This window comes from Sphaeramia orbicularis, chromosome 15 (assembly GCF_902148855.1).
Source record: "Sphaeramia orbicularis chromosome 15, fSphaOr1.1, whole genome shotgun sequence".
In the NCBI taxonomy this organism is placed as follows: domain Eukaryota; kingdom Metazoa; phylum Chordata; class Actinopteri; order Kurtiformes; family Apogonidae; genus Sphaeramia; species Sphaeramia orbicularis.
Window position 1 is genome coordinate 20,542,482 of NC_043971.1, and position 19,235 is coordinate 20,561,716.

The following is a 19,235-nucleotide window of genomic DNA, read 5'->3' on the forward strand; positions in this document are numbered from 1 at the left end:
TAACTATTTCACTTTTACCTTCAACTGAGGTGTAACATTTTGTTTAATTTAATGAAATATATGTATTATTCTATGTTTTTATTGGAAAACCTCGAATCCAGTGTCATCACAGCTCTACCTCATCTCATCAGCCACTTTGCGTTTACATTTACTTGGCTTTGTGTTTCTGTTGTGGTGAGGTTTTGAAATGAATATAGTAGTTTTTTTATATTTTTGTTTGTTTGTTTTTGTTTGTTTGTTCTTTTCCCTATGTCTGTGTTTGTGCACAAGGTGTTTTGTTAATAAAGTGCTGCCCTGTGTGCATTGCATTTCTATTTCTCTGTTGGAGTCAAATTCATGCGGTATTTCAGTTATTTAAAGAAAGAAAGAAAGAAAGAAAGAAAGAAAGAAAGAAAGAAAGAAAGAAAGAAAGAAAGAAAGAAAGAAAGAAAGAAAGAAAGAAAGAAAGAAAGAAAGAAAGAAAGAAAGAAAGAAAGAAAGAAAGAAAGCAAGCTATTGTGGATGGCAGGTGAATATGTGCATCTATCCATCCCTTAATTATGCAAATATCTTTGTCTTTGGTAGATAACTGAACTGTGGAGATGAATTATTTATAACCAAATATTCACTGTTCCTGCTTTTTTTTTTTTTTTTTGTCAGTGGTTGGTTGGATTGCATCTTATTTCATTAAATTCTATGAGGCAAAGTGCAGCGTCCAGTAAATGTGTAACATCCTGTTGACTTGGGGGGGTGTATCCCAGAGTAAATAGCGACATCAACAACAAGGACAGATCAGCAGCAGACCAGCGGTGGCAGAGCTGTGTCCACTGTCTGCCTGATTCATCATGCAACTAATACGTCTGGAGGCTGCAGTGATACTTGGTGAGTGTTTTTCATGGTTGAGGTACTGCTTTTCTAGAAAAAAAAGGTTTGACTTGTGTATGTGGGTGATTCTATGAAACTGGTCCCTAAAAACAGGACATGGGGGCTAAAAATTCAAACCAGATTAATGTTATGAAGCAAGTTTAGAATCACTTTGGGTGTATTTTAAAAATAAATGTTTAGTGAGATAAAAAAAAAAGAAACAATTTTTCAGATAAAACACATTTTTATATTATTTTTATACAAAAATCTGCATGTAACACGGTAAAAAAGAACACGAAAATTACTCACTTCTGCTTTTTCGAATGTCTTTTTATTCTCTCACAGGTACATTTTGGGAATCAAACTAATTATATAAGGCAAAAATACAATTTGTTTGTGTTTAATTGGGCAGGTTCCGCATGTAAGGTGAGTGGACACGATGGGTTACGCACAAAACCTGGAATGAGACTGAGATTCATGAAAAACCTGCATGTCTGGATTAGAAAAACCACTAGGATCATCAAATTTAACAGAGTGTCTTTATTTATAGCGGTATATAAGACCATTTCAAGCCATGTTTTCCAGATCAAATGCACTGACACCAAGGTAGCTTTTCATGTCCTAATTTTTTGGCCCCGATATTTGATTAAAAATGCATAAATTTTGGGATGGCTCAGAGCAAGAGTATAATTTTTTTTTTTTTTTTTTTTTTTGCATTTATCTAAGGTTATCAACAGGTGGAAATATGTCTAAACGTCTCTTTTATTATTGGGTCTAAAAAAACTGGCAAATTGCCAGATACTAAAATGAACCCAGTCTCATAGAAGCACCCATATGTAAAAAGTCTGTGTGCAGTCAGAGACGTCAACTAAAAAAAAACTAAAGACAAACTCCAACAAAAGCAGATTTCACTTGAAACTTAAGTAATAGGTGAATATCAAACAGATGATCAAAATAAAGCAATACATTCTATTTGTCTTTCAGGAATTGTACTTCCTCAGATATCCAGCATTGGGATTTCACCCTCTGATTGTTTGGCTACTGTAAAAATCTGCATGTCAGATTTATGCAGGACTCAAAAAGCACTTGATGACGACAACTGTGCAGGTAACGGTAAATGTATGATTTATTTACATGTTCTGTTCAGACTGGAACATAGTGTGAGGCTTATATTTGCTGGTGTTGAAGTATAATAGCATCACCTCCGGAAGCCTGTGGCTGTTTAACTGAATTGCGCCTCTTGGGGTATTGCTTAAATGTAATAACAGTGGCAATAGCCTGGAGGAAAATACATGAATCTGCACGATTTGATAATAAGTAAAATAGGTAGTGAGTGAAATGCATGGTTTTTATGTTTCCTGCTATTTCTTTTTTTTTTTTTTAACTACAAATGGCCTTCATATGACAGAGAATGTCATAGCAGCATGTACAGTTTGTAGATAACACCTGTTGTACAAACAAGGCTTACCCACTAATGGAAAATCCTGTTATTCTGCTTTGCTCTTCTGTTTGTGTCATTCAAGATGAAGGGTGCCAAATAAAAGCCTCAGAGGTTTGTAACATGACCATCCAGGCAATATTGGGCCAATTCCCTTCACTGCGAGGCTGCTTGTGTGCTCAGGAGGAGGAGCGTTGTGACTCTGTACCGGTACTGGCCACACAATGCCTCCAAAAGCCAGGTGCAGTCTTCTCAGTCTTCTGTGAGATAAGCATTTATAGCTGAAATTACATTTGTGTTTACCAAAGCATGGTCTGATGAGTGAATGAAAACTATTGTGGGGCAAAATGAGCGTTAGGGTTGGAGAAGTGCTTTATTATGTTTCGTTTTGTTTGTGCAGCAACGCAACAGAAGAGAAGCCAGGCACTGGACTGGAAGTCTAGTGGTTTAATAGGCTACGGTAAAGTCATTATTTAATGCGGTTTTGTATGGAGAGAAATTTGTTTCTTTATTCATCAATCAAAAAGAATGGATTTGCAATTAAAAAGAATAGATTTGCAACCAAAAAAGAGATTTGAGCCAGTAGATGTCAACCCATATAATAAGAATATACCTGATGTATGCTCCAAATGTTCAGAATGCAAAGGAACACTGGTTCACTGTGTTTGGTATTGTCGACAAACTGCATTGTTCTGGAGGGAAATCAGGGAAATAATTGAAAAAATTATTTCTAAACAAGTCATATTAGACCCAAAGTTATTTCTGTTTGGCATATATCCAGAAAACATAAATATACAACAAATGAACAGATTTTCATAGACTTCAGTCTACTTATTGCTAAAAAAATGCATTTCATTATTTTGGAAAAGAACTCATAAACCAGCTGTTAGTCAGCAGATACAGCAGATGCTTTCTAGCCTTCCACTAGAAAAAATGTCCTATATTCTTAAGAGCAAACAGGAGTCATTTGAATGTGTTTGGAATCCTTTCATTATGTATGCTAAGAATCTAAATTTGTTGGAAGACAATGTAAACATTTGAAAAAGTTACCACTGTGGCTTCTGAAGGTGGATGCTCAGATTTCTGTATTTTGTAAAATTTTTTATTTTTTTTTGTAAATATAATAATGTTTGTGTTTGTAGTCAACAGGTTGCATGGATCTGATATATGCACTGTTTGTTGTATGTTTGTTAAAATGATAAAAATTTAAATAAAAAAATTTTGGCAAAACAAAAAAAAGAGATTTGAGAGCAAATGACAGTAAGTGGCAATCAAAAAAAAAACAAAAAAAAAACAATCATTTTGCTTATGAATCAGTCCTCATTGCTTGTGAGTTTAAAACTTTTGCTTGAGACTTCAAAAGTTTTGCTTGAAAATCACTCCTCTTTGTTTGCAACTTCAAAAGTTTTGCTTGCAAATTTAACTGCACTTAATGGGCGGGGCCTACGCTGATGGATGAAAGAAGAGTTTCTATTGGTGGGTTTGACCTGGCTCCAGCACCGGCTCCAGCTTCTACCTTAAACCCACTTCTCCGTTGTGTTCTGTTCCTGGGAGGTCAGTTGATAGTCTGCTGCTCTTTGACGTTGAAATGCGTCCCATAAGTAACAAATTACACTAAATATCGTCAGCTACAGCCTGTACATTCACAGCCTGAGCAGAGTGTGGAAAGTCTCAAGCAAAAGTTTTTAACTCACAAGCAATGAGGACTGATTTATAAGCAAAATGATCTTTTTTTTTTTGATTGCCACTCACTGTCTTTTGCTCTCAAAATCTCTTTTTTGGTTGCAAATCTATTCTTTTTAATTGCAAACCCATTCTTTTTGATTGATGAATAAAGAAACACATTTCTCTCCATAGTTTTGAGGTAATTACATACAAACAACAGGTTATGAAGGCCTTAATTATGACATGCATATTTTATCTTCTAGTACATGATGGTTCTGGATCCTGCTTGGAACATATAACTCGCTGTATTAGTGATACAGTTTGCAACAAGTACATGACACCTGTTCTGCAGGTGTGCACGATACCATGTGACCAAAACCGCTGCCGGGAAACAACTCAGCAGTTTTACAGGAGGATGCCGCAAAATGTTGCAGATATGCTGGTCATGTGTGAGTGTGAGGTGTCTGATGAAGAGTGTCTGCAAGTCAAAGCTTATCTGCCCACTGGTACATGTGGCGCAGAGACCTGGAAGTGTCAGGACACAGTTAAGAGCTGTGTTCAAGACCAGCACTGCAGGTATATAACAGATGGGATTGTCTTCAATATGTCTGATACAACCAGGAAAAAAAAAAAAAAGTTTGAGAATCAGCCCAACTGTGTTTAATTTATTCCAGTGATTTCCTAATGGGTTGTGAGGGTACTCCATTTGGGCTATGACAGGTTATTTACCTCAAAACACATAAAAACATTCTTATTTTTCTTAGGTTTGAGATAAATGCAAACTATTTATATATCAAATATTAACACTTTAAGCGGCAGCTTTACAATAGTCTGGCATTCAACATAACTGAATGAAACAGACCATAGTTCCAGATAGTGGCCAAATCTTGTTACCACCTCCCACCAATAGATGGCGGACATGTGCCCCCCCTTCAATCCTAACACCATGTCAGGCATGTTTCTATTCAAAGTGAATAGTCCCCAGCCGGTTTAGTGAGTGAGTGAGTGAGTGAGTGAGTGAGTGAGTGAGTGAGTGAGTGAGAAAAGTTTATTACCCCAGCCCCCAAAGGGCAGGCAAGGGGTAAGTTTATTTGTTTGTTTGTTTCTTGCTTTCTTTATTAGCACTCAGAGACCCAGAATAGATGTCATTATATTTTGGAAAAAAAAAAAAATTGGTCAAAGTTTAAATTTTTTATGAATTATTACTATTATTTATTTATTTATTTATTTACTTTCATTTACTTATAATGGACAAAATTTCACAAATCTGTAACAGAAAAACTATTTGTTGAATTCATACCTAATTTGGATTTATAGATTGCCAGTGAACCAGAATAGATCTGATTACATTTTGGGAAAAGTAGGTCAAAGTTCAAATTTTGTATGAATTTTTAAAATCTTTTTTTTTTCCATTTACTTATAATGGGTGAAATTTCAAATGTCTGTAGCAACAAAAATATTTGTTGAATTCATACCAAATTGGGTTTATAGATGGCAAGTGAACCAGAATAGATGTGATTACATTTTGGTAAAAGTAGGTCAAAGTTCAAATTTTAAATTCATTTTTTAAATCTTTTTTTTTCCTCCCATTTACTTATAATGGGCGGAATTTCAAATGTCTATATGCTGTTGGGATGCTGGACAAGACAAGTAGAAAAAAAAAAAAAAGTGGTGTGAGATACTCCCTGGTAACATGTCCAAATAAAAGAGGATACACAAGCAAGGGTGTCAGAAAAATGGGCAATGATGACTGGGAGTACAGTTGGTGTCGGCTGCTGCCTTATCGGTACATACAGCTGCCTGTCAGCCAGCTGAGCCCATAAAAAAGAAAAAAAGAAAAAAAAAAAAAAATCAAATGTGTATAAAAACAGCAATTTTTTTTTCAATTTACTTCAAACTTGGCACATATATAGAGGTAACTGATATGCTGGCATCAGCACATGCATAGACATGATGACATCAGCTGGATTGATGACAAAATAAGCTACAATACGTGCGGGGGGGGGGTTGTTGTGCCTGGAACCACTTGTTAATACAGAGATGAGTCTGATTATTTCTTGTTATCAAGAAATAATCAGCTTATTTGTACATATGGCATCATGGGATTGACTCTGTCAGTTAATTATACAGTAAGCATGATGTGTTGTTGCTGATTTTTCACCTTTCATGGTTTTGATTGTGTTATAAATAGCAAATATAGGAGCATAATTATGTCTTAGCAGTGACAAAATGAGGCACAGGGGATGGAAGGTAGAAAAGGAATGAGATCTCTTGTTAAGTTTTAATTTGGATGGGTAAGGATAGATTTACCTACTCAGCTGCTTGGCTAAAAAAGTGACTAAAACTAACTGCATTTTACTTTCTACTCATGTTTAAGTTCATTTATTTAAAGGATAAGATGAAAAAAACAAAAACAAAGAAAACTTCCATGTAAAGTTCAATTTTACTAAGTTTCACAATCTAATATGGCTGTGATGAGTAAATTTACTCCCATCATAAACTTTGGATCAAACTTAATATTTTTGTTATTTACAATTTGACTTTATCTCCTCTTCCAATATGGAGCTTTTTGAAATCTTGCTGTCAATTTTTTTTCCTTTTTTTAAACTCTGGCACCTAAAGAGTTAATATTTAAAGGTGAAAAAGAATAAAACACCCACTTATGAAATACACACCCTCCTCCTGCAGCTCGCTCCTCTCAGTCCAAATCACTAAATGTTACAATATATTATTCTGATGTTGTTTCTTGCTGTTAAAGAAAATTGAAGCCACTTTTCCAACACTCCACACTGAGACAATCATGGCCATTTTGCTTCTGATGGAGTCCAAACAGCAATCAGTAATCACAGCTTTCAGTTGCGTATTTAACTGCTCGACTGGTCAGACAATGCCTGTGATTAGACAAACGCTGTACAGCAGGGTAGATCTTCTACAGCCTGAAAATATAGACAAATTGTAAAAGCAGTCCCATGTTCTCCGACCTTTTGAGTTAAGATATTCTGAAAGGGAATTGTGTCATTTTTACCATTTGATGTGGTGCAAAAAAAACGATCAAGTTCAGCTTTCTGGTTTTTAGATTTAAAAAAATAAAATAAAAAATAGTCCCCAAAGCTTCACCTCTCACTGATCACTTTGTTCAAAATGAGGCCCAACTATGACTGAAAAAAAGGTGAAACTCACTATCTACAGTAAATCTGGTATAATATCATATTATAACAGAAGGTCAGGCAGCCTGTCCAAAACCTCTTAAAAACCTACATATATATATAGGTTTTTAGTGAGAAAACAACCATGAATCACCTTCATTTGGGATATTTTTATTTTCATATACTCTGTTGCTCACAAAGTTGGAATAATTTTTTTTTCAGACACATTGCTCTTTTTATTCCTATTTATACACATCAGTAATCACCTTTAACCAGGTACAATGATTATACACTGAGTCCCAGTCACACTTTAATATTCACAACCATTTCATGAAAAGAGGTAAAAAGACATTTTATTCCAAATTTATGGGCAACAACATATTTTGGAGAAAAAAAATTGCAGTTAAGGGTGAAAGACAAATAATGTTTTGATTCCCTTTGAATAATGCCACCATTTACAGGGTGGGGAAGCAAAATTTACAATATTTTGAGGCAGGGATTGAAAGACAGTGTATGACCAATTAGTTTATTGAAAGTCATGAGAATTTATTTGCCACAAGAAAATTGACATAATACAAAATGTTTTTATTCTATGTGTCCTCCTTCTTTCTCAATAACTGCCTTCACACGCTTCCTGAAACTTGCGCAAGTGTTCCTCAAATATTCAGGTGACAACTTCTCCCATTCTTCTTTAATAGTATCTTCCAGACTTTCTCGTAATAGTTTTGCTCATAGTCATTCTCTTCTTTCCATTATGAACAGTCTTTATGGACACTCCAACTATTTTTGAAATCTCCTTTGGTGTAACGAGTGCATTCAGTAAATCACACACTCTTTGACGTTTGCTTTCCTGATTACTCATATGGGCAAAAGTTTCTGAAAAGGTATGGATAATAGTGTTAGGTATGATTATGACATCAGTATATGTTTGGTTTCAAAACAATTGACGTAGTGCCTGCTGAGAAAAAACAACTAAATGTTCATTGTAAATTTTGCTTCCCCACCCTGTATTTATATTAATTTTGGCAAAAATAGTAGATTTCTACAACCCGTTTTAATTCTTTCTTAATTTGTTACATTTCATAACTAGTTACGTCACGACATTTGCACATATAAGGTCAAGACTTCCGACGAACATAACTGTTTGTCAGCAGAAGCGGTTGTCGTCCGTACTGAAAATATGTCCAAACTGTGAGGCGATTACCTAAAACACAGGTGTCAAACATGCGGCCCGTGGGCCAAATCCGACCCACCAAAGGGTCCAGTCTGGCCCTTGGGATGACGTTGTGAAATGCAAAAATAGATATTAAGAAATAAACAGTTATTTTAGTTCAGGTTCCATATGCAGACCAATTCAATCTCAAGTGGGTCAGACCAGTAAAATACTATCATAATAACATATAAAATACTCACAAATCCACATTTTTCTCTTTGTAAATGTAAATGTTTTGTAAATGTTACATATTTATTAATTTATTTATTCATTATATATTCTAATTTATACATTCAAGAGACAGTCCTATCCTAGTCCTATTTGGAATTGTCCCCAAAGTGAATAGTTTGGTCAGAAAAGTGGCAAACACAGTAGCATATCATTATCACAGAAACTTTATTCCTTCATAAATTATTGATAAATCACTAACTTACTCACCGTTGTCTCCTTCTCCTTGATGGGAGAATAAAGCTCCAAAAAGTTTCCATGATCCCTAAATTTTACTGAATGAGGTAACCGACCCCAACTCCCAACATGGAGGTCCTAAGGCTGTTCTTTGTCTGACCTTTGACCTTTGATCAGTCTGATGTAATTATACCGACCAGGGATATCAGGGATTTATACAGTCACAGAAAAAATTATTAGATCACCCTTGTTTTCCTCAATTTCTTGTTCATTTTAATGCCTGGTACAACTAAAGGTGCGATTGTTTGGACAAATATAATAATAACAGCAAAAATAGCTCATAATAGTTTAATTTCAGAGCTGATATCTAGACATTTTCCATGGTTTTCTTGATAATAACCAAAATCACTTCAGTTCTTACATGAATAACTATGGCATTGTACTGCCAAAAACAGTGCTTTTAGGCATTCCATGTTTTATTTTCTGTCTGCTTTAGTCACATAATACACACAGGAGTAAGTACTTGATTGCATAATCATTGTTTTTGATGACTTTTGATGGTCTAATTATTTTTCCGTGCCTGTATATCCTGTTAGCATAGTTTATACCACTCCACCACCACAAGATAACAACACAACACAAGGAAGCATCACCAACTGACCACTGTAGAAGAAAACATCAAACACCATAGCTCAACATGCTGAAAGTTGTCTCCACCAAAGTTATTATCAAAAATGAAAACTAACGAAATGACCAAAACCCGAATAGAAAAAACATTTTCGCTAACTGAAATGGTTAAAAAATATAATTAAAAGGAAAAATGATAACTAACTGAAACTGTATTGTGTGCTTACCAAACTAACTGAAATGTATAAAATTGAAAGATAAAGTTTCCTTCGTTTTCGTTTTTGTCAATGTGGGATTGATATGAAATCGATTTATTTCGCTCGAGCAGTTTTAGCTACATTTCGTCATTTCTCGTCGCTTGTTCAGACTCGTCCCCACTCTGCCTGCCAACATGGAGACTGAAGTTGGGAGAAAGCAGCAGAGTCCTGTATGGGATTTCTTTGAATATGATGGTGAGGAAGATAAAAGATATGAAAAAACTAAGCATTTAGAAAAAAACAAATAAAACTAGCAAACCTGCTGTAAAAACGAATTAAAACTAACTGAATTAGAGAAAAAAAGTCTAAAACTAAATAAAACTGAACTATAATGAAAAATCCAAAACTATTATACACTCTAAAAAATGATTAATAGGCTCAACGTAAAAAAATTGAGGTAACAATTTCCATTAATCTTTTTAAGTTATTTCAACTTGGCAAATTGCTTAAATGCCACAAGACTTCTCTAGTTAAGTAAACTCTATTACTTTAGTACAAACAACATGATTTGCTTTTTACTCTACGAGCTTAATTAAGTCAAACCAACTTAATTTTAATTATGTAAAAACTACTCCATTTAGTTATATTGACTCATTGTTTTACTTTCATTCTACTCCAAAATGTTCATACAAGTAGTTTCTTTAATTTTTTTAGTTGGTCTAACTTATTTCTATACATCAGAAGAAATTCCACATGGAAATTCCAGTTATATGACTGACCCGTTTAATTCTCTGCGCAACTAACTTACTAAATTTGTCTGCATGTTAATATCTCAAATGTACACAGTACTATTGTTCTCATGTTCTTGCAGATATTAATTTATATTTGTTGAGCAGTGAGGAGTTACATTAAGCAATTTAACTGCAATCAACAATAAACAGGAAAGGCACTGTTTGGCCTATGGCTCTGACTCATGGTGCAGTTCTATAAAAATAAAAAAAAAATAAACACAAAAAAGCCAGTAAACATTAGCATGCACACATTAAAGGTCCCGTATTATGCTATTTTTCAGTCACGTCATATAGGTCTCAGAAGCCCAAAAACATAGTATTTAAGTTTGTTCGCCCCAAAATCATCCTTTTTTCGGAGTTTCAGCAGTCGAAAAAGTCCCTCTCACCAGCCCTCCTCAGAACAGGCTGTTTCTGGGCCTGCTTCCGGGTATGCAAATGAACGCATCTGTCCACGCCCACTCCCCCTCCCCTCTCTGGGACAGGACGCAGCTTACGCTAGCGGTACTACGCGCTAATGTTGACTGTGAAGCCATCATACACATGTCTCAGACAGAACGTCTTTCCAAACACCAGCTTTCTTTGCCTTGAAGCGTGATTGAGCCCCGACGGAAAACGGCAGTGTTGTGTCGGGTTCGTGGACCTGACACGGAAAGACGCCTGCCGCCACTAATGCAGGCACCTACTAACAAGCTTGATGCTAACTATACTGATGCCAACCACAAAAGGCCCGTGTTCAAAGTAGTTGTGTTGAATGTCTCTTGATATTATCAGCTCTTGCATGTTAACAGGGGCGAAAACGTTAGCAGCAGTAACCGAGCTATGTTAGCTGCCATGCTAACGTTAGACGTACACATCAACCACCAGCTTATCCGTAATGTAGGGTTATGCAGTAAAGATACAAAAAAAATGATAAGAACTTACATCTCCCACACTTGTACTTGGGTCACGAAGCGTTGGTACTGCGTCCTTCTGGATTCGGAGTCTTTGTGCTAAGCTGGAGCTGTATGGGCCCATGTTCGAAAAACACTCGTCCGTGAAATGCCGGGGACACACATACAAGCGTTTGGGAATGTTGTTTGGAACATGACCATCACAGATATAATCCAGCCACTTTTTACGGAGAGGCTCGGAAGTGGGGAGCAAAAATAAACTTTCGTGTTGGTGTGTGCAGCCAACAACACCACAACTTGCGTGTCTCGCCTTCGCCATGTTTGTTGTCCAAGAGGTATTTTGCCAGGGCGGGGCTTACCTTTTCATGCAGGGTGGGGGCACAGTCAGGGGGAGGAGTTAAATCCGCTTATGTCGTCATAAGCGGACCCAACTCAAACTCGGCCCTTTGAGCAGGCATTTTCACAAAATGTGGTGTAGCAAGGCAGGGAAGAAACAGACAGTTTTCAAATTCGAACCTCATAATGAGGCTACTGCAACACACACTACTATAAGAAAACTGTCACAAAGTGAGATTTGCATAATACGGGACCTTTAACTCAAAATTAACACCAACATCACAACCCTGCTGAACCCCTGCACATAAAAGAACACGTTTTCAACAATATACCCAATACCCACAATGCAATGCAGCAAATACGCAACAATGTATACTACAATTTTAAATTAGAAAGGAGCAAAATGTGTATTATTCAGTCCTTGAATAATTAAAACTACTGTTGCAGAAACAAAGCTAAATTCTATCAAGCCTTAAAGTTCGGTAAAGTTCTGTGCAAAATCATGTTTCTCCCTTTTTTTTCTGTGCTTCCCTCCTTTTCTTGTGGTAGGCGTGGTCTGTCAGCAAAACATGTCCAGGCTCGTCAGCTTTGTACTCAGCTTTTAGAGGAAGCTTACAAGATTTTTAAGCTGTACTAACTTAATATATTTCTTTGTTAAGTTAAAGGCAGAAATGTCTGTTCAAAATCAATATGTTATTAAGTTAAGAGTGTTTTCTTTGTTTTTCATTTAGACCAACTTAATAAAATAACTTATCATCTGATTTAAATGTGTACATGTAACAAACTTAATTTTTTTAAGCAGAGAAAGCTCTTGATTTTAAGCTTAACTTACTAACCCCATGAATCATTTTTTAGAGTGTAACCTCGGTCTCCACGGCTGCAGAGTATGAGAAACCCTCAGCCTTGGCCCCTGCTGGTGTTCACTACCTGACCTTCACCATGAATAAAAGAGTCTAGGCTTCTTTTTTATTTTACACTGGCTACAGGGAGGCTCAAGGACTCACTTAAGAATACCACAAAATAGTGTTAATATGAGTTCAGTTCAGGTCAGTGCATCATCAAGTCTAAACACACAAATGATGAATATTTTCAAGTAGAAATATTAAAACCTGTACTTATTTTTGCCCATTAATCTGATGTATTTTTCTGTTTAGATATATTTATTAACCCATAAAGACCCAAACAACCACTGGCGACCAAAATCATCTACCAATATAAAATGTTTAATAACTTCAGATCCATTAATCCTATCAATACATGTAAATAATTGGTGTAAAATACAGTTTGTCATCTTTTCATGGTCATCAGATATGACCCATTTGGATGTTCAGAAACTCTGTAGTTACCATGGAAACACCGTCATCTTCTACAACATTGATTCACCAGTAAAACCCATGGAGTTGGATCAGTTAATGAGAGATTTTGTTGAAAAAGTCACTTTTTTTTTTTTTTCATTTTTCTCTGTTTCTGATATGACAATTAACTTTAATCTGAGCTTTTATGAACATCCACATGATCAGTTAATAACATATGAGAAAATACCTGATTTTTATTGAAGAAACGCAAAATACAGATAGACAATGTTATAATAAATACTGATAAATTGCTTAAGAAAGGTTAAATAGAGAGAAAAAATCATTTGGGGACTGTCGGAAAAGTAACAGTGGGTCTTTACGGGTTAAATTTCAACTACAGAATATACACAGGTATTCAAACGCATAAAAAAGAGAAAAAAACAAAGAAAGAAAGAAAAAAAAAAAAATTAACAAAACCCGCTTAACCCTCCCAAACCTCCTGCTGTCACTAAAACTATATGCATATACAATATGGCACTGTAAATATAAATAAAGTCACATATCAGAGTGTCACATACACATACATCTTGACTTGTTAAGGGCCTTGTACATGTGTCGTAGGATTGTCAAAAAAGATTAAAAAAGATTTCCACACTTTATGAAACTTCTGTTCAGATCCATGTAATGTATATTGGATTTTTTCGAGTTTAAGGTTGGAGATCACCTCTCTGACCCAGTGTCGAACAGAGGGCGGGGCAGGTTCCTTCCACTTTGGAAGAATAAGGTGGTACCTGACGTACTTTTGATCCTGAATCTCATCTTCAGGAGGGGAATGAGAACCTAAAGTTCAACCAAACGTGTACATTCTCCATGTAACATAGTCTCTTTATGCAGTTTTCTGTGCAGAGTGTTTTATGAGGTGGCAATGTTGAGCTCTGGCCACCAAAACTTCATTAATTCATGCATCAGTCCAAGTGAATGTTTTGCCAAATGAAAAGAGAAAGAAAAAAAACGATGCGTAAATGTGTTTTTGAAACGATGCATTCATTAGAAAGGACAGCCATGAGGTCACAGGGACATTGACCCTTGGAACTCTGGTAATCTAATTCAAGGTTATAATAGTTCTGGATTTTTACCTCCGCCAAGGAGGTTATGTTTTTGCCAGGGTTTGTTTGTCTGTCTGTCTGTCTGTTTGTTTGTCTGTCCGTTAGTGTGCAACATAACTCAAAAAGTTATGGACAAATTTTGATGAAATTTTCAGGGTTTGTTGGAAATGGGATAAGGAAGAAATGATTAAATTTTGGTGGTGATCGGGGGTGGGGGGGGGGGCCCACGGGGGGCCCATTTCCAACAAACCCTGAAAATTTCATCAAAATCTGTCCATAACTTTTTGAGTTATGTTGCACACTAACGGACAGACAAACAAACAGACAGACAGACAAACAAACAAACCCTGGCAAAAACATAACCTCCTTGGCGTGGGGGGGGGGCAATGATCAGCCTTGGCGGAGGTCTGCGCTCTCCGAGTGCTTCTAGTTCATTATAGTTTAGTTTTATTTAGTTTTGACTTTTTTTTCACTAATTCAGTTAGTTTTAATTCATTTTTAGAGCAGGTTTGCTAGTTTTTTATCAGTGTTCTTTTTTTTTTTTTTCTAAATGCTTTAGTTTAGTTTTTAGTTTCATTTTTAGTTTTCGCTGTCATATTCAAATAAATCCCAGACAGGACTCTGCTGCTTTCTCCCAACTTTAGTCTCCATGTTTCCAGGTAGAGTGAGGACCAGAAGACGACTCTAAATGACAAGTGACGAGAACTGACGTACCGTGAAGTGCTGTATGGTGCCGCTAGCTAAAATTGCTTGAGCGAAATAAATAGCTTTCGTATCAATCTGACATTGACAAAGACGAAAACGAAGGGAAGTTTATCCATAATTTTTATATGTTTTAGTCAGTTTTGTAAACACACAATACAATTTCAGTTAGTTATTGTTTTTTTCTTTTAATTATAGTTTTTATTTATTTCAGTTAACGAAAATGTTTTTTCAATTCTAGTTCTCGTCATTTCATTACGTTTCGTTAACAATAATAATCTTGATCTAATTCATTCATTTGGCCACCAAATTTGGAAACATTGGGATTGTCTCTGTCAACCAAGGTTATTATCGTTAACGAAAACCAACAAAATAACGAAAACTAGAATTGAAAAAACATTTTCATTAACTGAAATAAATAAAAACTGTAATTAAGAGAAAAAATGATAACTAACTGAAACTGTATTGTGTGTTTACAAAACTAACTAAAACGTATAAAAATTATGTATAAAATTCCCTTCGTTTTCGTCTTTGTCAGTGTCAGATTGATATGAAATTGATTTATTTTGCTCAAGCAATTTTAGCTGGCAGCACCATACGACACTTCACAGTCCATCACTTCTCGTTACTTGTGGTTTAGCATTGTCTTCTCGTCCCCACTGTACCTGGAAACATGGAGACTAAAGTGGGGAGAAAACAGAGTCCTGTACAGGATTTATGGGAATATGACGGCCAGGAAGATAAAAGATTTGACAAAACTAAAATTAATACTAAAACTAAACTAAAACTCAGCATTTAGAAAAAAAATGAAAACTAATGAAAACTAGCAAACCTGCTCTAAAAACTAATTAAAAGTAACTGAATTAGAAAAAAGTCAAAACTAAATGAAACTAAACTATAATGAAAAATCCAAAACTATTGCAACCTTGCTGTCAACTCATCATATATTTTTTATTTGTAATGTTTTTAAATTTCTATCAATTACTAAAAATTTCAGGTGACCCCATTTTCACAGCTTTAGAGCCATTTTGTCACTTTTCACAGTATTTTAACATTAACTTAATCTATTTTTTTCTACATCGAACACAAAAGCCAAACTGTTTTCCTTCATCATCCAGGAAATTATTGAACACTTTCCGAGCCGACTGTTGGCGTGCAGAAGAAGCACAATGCCCCACTGACCTCCACATGGAAGACTGTTTCACCTACATGAATCCGGCTTCCATCCTTGGTGGAGATTCTCGTTGTAAAGCGGCATTCTTGGCCACTTTGGGCACCGTACTTCATTATCCCTGTACTTGTGAAGAAGGATTCAGTGATGGTCAGCTGTTGTGCAACATTGTCCGTGAAGTATTTCATAACAGAACACACTTCAGTGAGTACAAATTTAAAAAATAGGTCTTTTTTACAAATATTCTTATTGGACTATTTAAGGCTTTTGATTTTCTCTTCAGTAAAACCCAGGAAGAGCAGCACTGGTCCTTCTAAACCTCCAGAATTTAATGAAACAGAGAAAGGTCCCAAAAGTATAACTGGTAATAATTCATTTTTCAGCATTTTATCCTCATCTTTTATTGCTCAGTGATTTTTAGAATCTACTGAACTGTGGGTTTTGGGTCTTTTCAGATTATCTGTTTTATGCTGTTGCCTTTCTGCTACTTATTGGAGCTGTGCCTCTGGCTGTTTTTACTAAAATATGGTAGGTATTGAGTCAATGTATAATATGAAAAATCTGTTATATAATTATCGATTGAGCGCAGAATCTAAAGAGGTTAATGTCTTCTTGTCCCATAGGATATCAAGGAAAAGAGAAAACACAAAGTTTCACCCCCTTCAGAAAGGCAATTGTGTTGTTATTCACTGAGGTTTATCCACCATTACGTGTGTCATGAAACCAGCACTTCTTCGGCCTCCTCCAAGTTATACCGTGACATGGTTTTAATATTTTGATTAAATATAGCTGATGATCTGAATTGTCCACAGTGGTTGTAATTAATTTCACAGACGCTGCACACACACTTCTTGCTGTCATGACTTTATAAGATTGTGATTTTAACATGATGTATTCTATGTATGCCTTCTTGTGTTGCTTTATTTTTTCATGGAGGATAATCTATATGTTAATAACGTCTTAGATGGGAAACAAGATAAAGGACATTTTTAATGAAAAACATATGGGATGCATGTTCTTTGAGGAACCAAAGGTCATTTAAAAAAAATAAAAACATGTTATTTCATCTCTCTGGAATTACAGTACATCATCTCTTGTGTATTGATCAAACATCTTCAGGTAATCTTCATTTAATAATGCCTCATCAATAAATACAAAAAACAGCTTGATTCTCTCCTATCTGATCCTAAAATTCATTCTTAAAGACTAGAATACTTCATAATCACTATAACCCACTGTCTCGACAGTAGCATGATTATTGCTCTTGCTGCACACTTACACTTCATTATTAAAGATAAACATTGCTTATGATTTGTAGACAAAGACAGATCCATTTCACTGTCACATGTGGGATGTCTGACTCACAAATTACACCGAAGTTAGTGACTGAATAAAATACACCAAAATGACAAGGATGTGATTACTGCCTGCAAGTGTCAGGGGAAACAAAGGTAAGAACAAAAGATAAAATATAATTATATGTTGAATATAGAAATATTACAGAACAAAAGGAATTTCATCATTTTGACATTAACTAGAAAGCCCTGTCACTACAACACAAAAGCCATGGATCCAATAAAAGGAAATGTTCACCTGACACCATGATTAAGACTTAATTGTTTAGCACACTGAGAGACACTCCAACGAACATTAGTGTTTCCAAAACAGAAAAAAAAGAAAAAAACATAGAAAGAGTGGAAACAACACAGAACAAATTGAAACATGACCTAATATCATGATAGAATGTGGGTTAAATCATTGTATAACACAAAACGAAACAAAAAAGAAGTTAATGCATTAATTAATTTTAGAAGTATATTAATGAAGTGCAGGTGGAAGTCTCAAAACATGAAGTTGAATGCAAGGAAAAAAGCAATGCAAATTGAATACAGAAAGATTATTCTTATTCTCATTAGCATTATTAGCAGTGATAGCTGCTAATAATGTTGTGTTCAACTGTACATACAACAACTGAAAGTGTTCTATCTGCACTCTTCTCTTTTACTGTATTTTAATTGATTATTATTTATGCTTTATTGCTTTAATTGTAATTGCGTGTTTTTAACTTGTCTCTTTTCCTTTTTTGTAAAGCACTGTGAATCGCCCTGTGCATGAATAGTGCTATACAAATAAATCTGCCTTCCCTTGATAGAAAAACGTGTCCCTGTTGGGTTCATATCATTTAGCCTTATGTTTGTGTCCTAATCTGTTGTGGTCTTTGTTTGTCCTGTAGCGACCTGGTTGTTCTTTATGCTCTGTACTGTGTATTGGGTAGAAGCCATGTATGCACTACTCATAAGATTAGGTATAAAAATCACATGATATCAAGACTGTGAATGATTACAATGGCAGACATCAGCAAAGGATCATCGTGTCTAATGCAAGGAGAAACTTTTGAATAGAGATCTCCTCAAACGCTAAATGTTCGTGCTTGAATTTTTTGTGCACAAAAAACCTTGAAATAAACTGAACATTTCAGTCTTCGAGGCTCGTCTCAGAGTGGTAATTTTCCATCTTAAAATCCCCTAATTAGCAATAGCATTCATTATAATCTTCTTTACTTCATTCTAATTACTCTTAAAATGAATGGTTGAAATAAATATATCCTTGATTTAAGAATCCAACAAATCCTGAATAAAAAGCCTGACTGGGATTATCATTCAGTATCCTCGAGTTGTTTTTTTTTTTTTTCTTCATAATCAAGAGTCCTCGCCTTTCTCATTTAGATGCATGAGTGAAGGGAGGGAGTGTATGCTGTTTGTTTTGCTTGTTTGAGCTCAACAATTCCTCCTCTTAATCCCACACTGGACCAAAAAAAAAAAACAATGTGAGAAATAATATAGAGTAATGAATAAATAATATCAAAATAATATCAAAATACTAATCCCCATCTTCCAAAACAGAAGCAGAAACTCTCACAAAAACAGAGTTTTATTAAAGGGCACTATATTGAATCACTCTTGCATTGCATCATAGTATCTAAGGGAAATAACAAAATTGTGCTGCATCAGTGAAGCAGGATTTTTATCTTCAATTTATTCATCCCACTTAATGTGAAGTTTTTCAACTTGCAAAGTTTGTTCATCATTGGTTTTCTTTCATCGGACTTTCCCTTCATCTGAGAGAGGAAAATTTATTTTCAAGGAAATCTGAATAAAGCCTCAGGAGGTGAATGTTTCCTCTCAAGCAACGTTCTGAAAATGTGAGATAGCATATGGATTTTGGTATTTTTATGCATCTACATTTGCATACGTAATGAAGACAGCCAGCTGTGGTTAAGCAATTATTGCATTTTATTACCACCCAGATGTGTTCATTAGTTCAAAATGAAGCTTTTTGCATCCTTATTCCCCGCTCAATTGGATTTGTTTTGTAATTAATTCTTAACATTTACATTTGCGATATGGCAA

At 35.3% G+C, this 19,235-nt stretch overlaps 1 protein-coding gene across 1 annotated transcript; it reads left to right on the top strand.

The window, feature by feature from the left end:
• Positions 1-790: 790 nt before the first annotated feature.
• On the top strand, positions 791-18,124 carry gfral (GDNF family receptor alpha like). The gene is made up of 9 exons (XM_030156827.1): positions 791-861; positions 1,828-1,950; positions 2,367-2,522; positions 2,682-2,741; positions 4,210-4,522; positions 15,773-16,029; positions 16,109-16,189; positions 16,281-16,353; positions 16,449-18,124. The coding sequence occupies exons 1-9, from the start codon at positions 825-827 to the stop codon at positions 16,516-16,518; spliced, it is 1,170 nt and encodes a 389-aa protein (XP_030012687.1). The 5' UTR covers positions 791-824; the 3' UTR covers positions 16,519-18,124.
• The last annotated feature ends 1,111 nt before the right edge of the window (positions 18,125-19,235 follow it).

Excerpts from the sequence above, each read along its gene's own strand:
- gfral (XM_030156827.1), top strand. The coding sequence starts at position 825 with ATGCAACTAATACGTCTGGAGGCTGCAGTGATACTTG. Across the intron at positions 2,523-2,681 it reads ACAATGCCTCCAAAAGCCAG|CAACGCAACAGAAGAGAAGC; the intron begins GTGCAGTCTTCT and ends TTGTTTGTGCAG. Across the intron at positions 16,030-16,108 it reads TCATAACAGAACACACTTCA|TAAAACCCAGGAAGAGCAGC; the intron begins GTGAGTACAAAT and ends TTTTCTCTTCAG.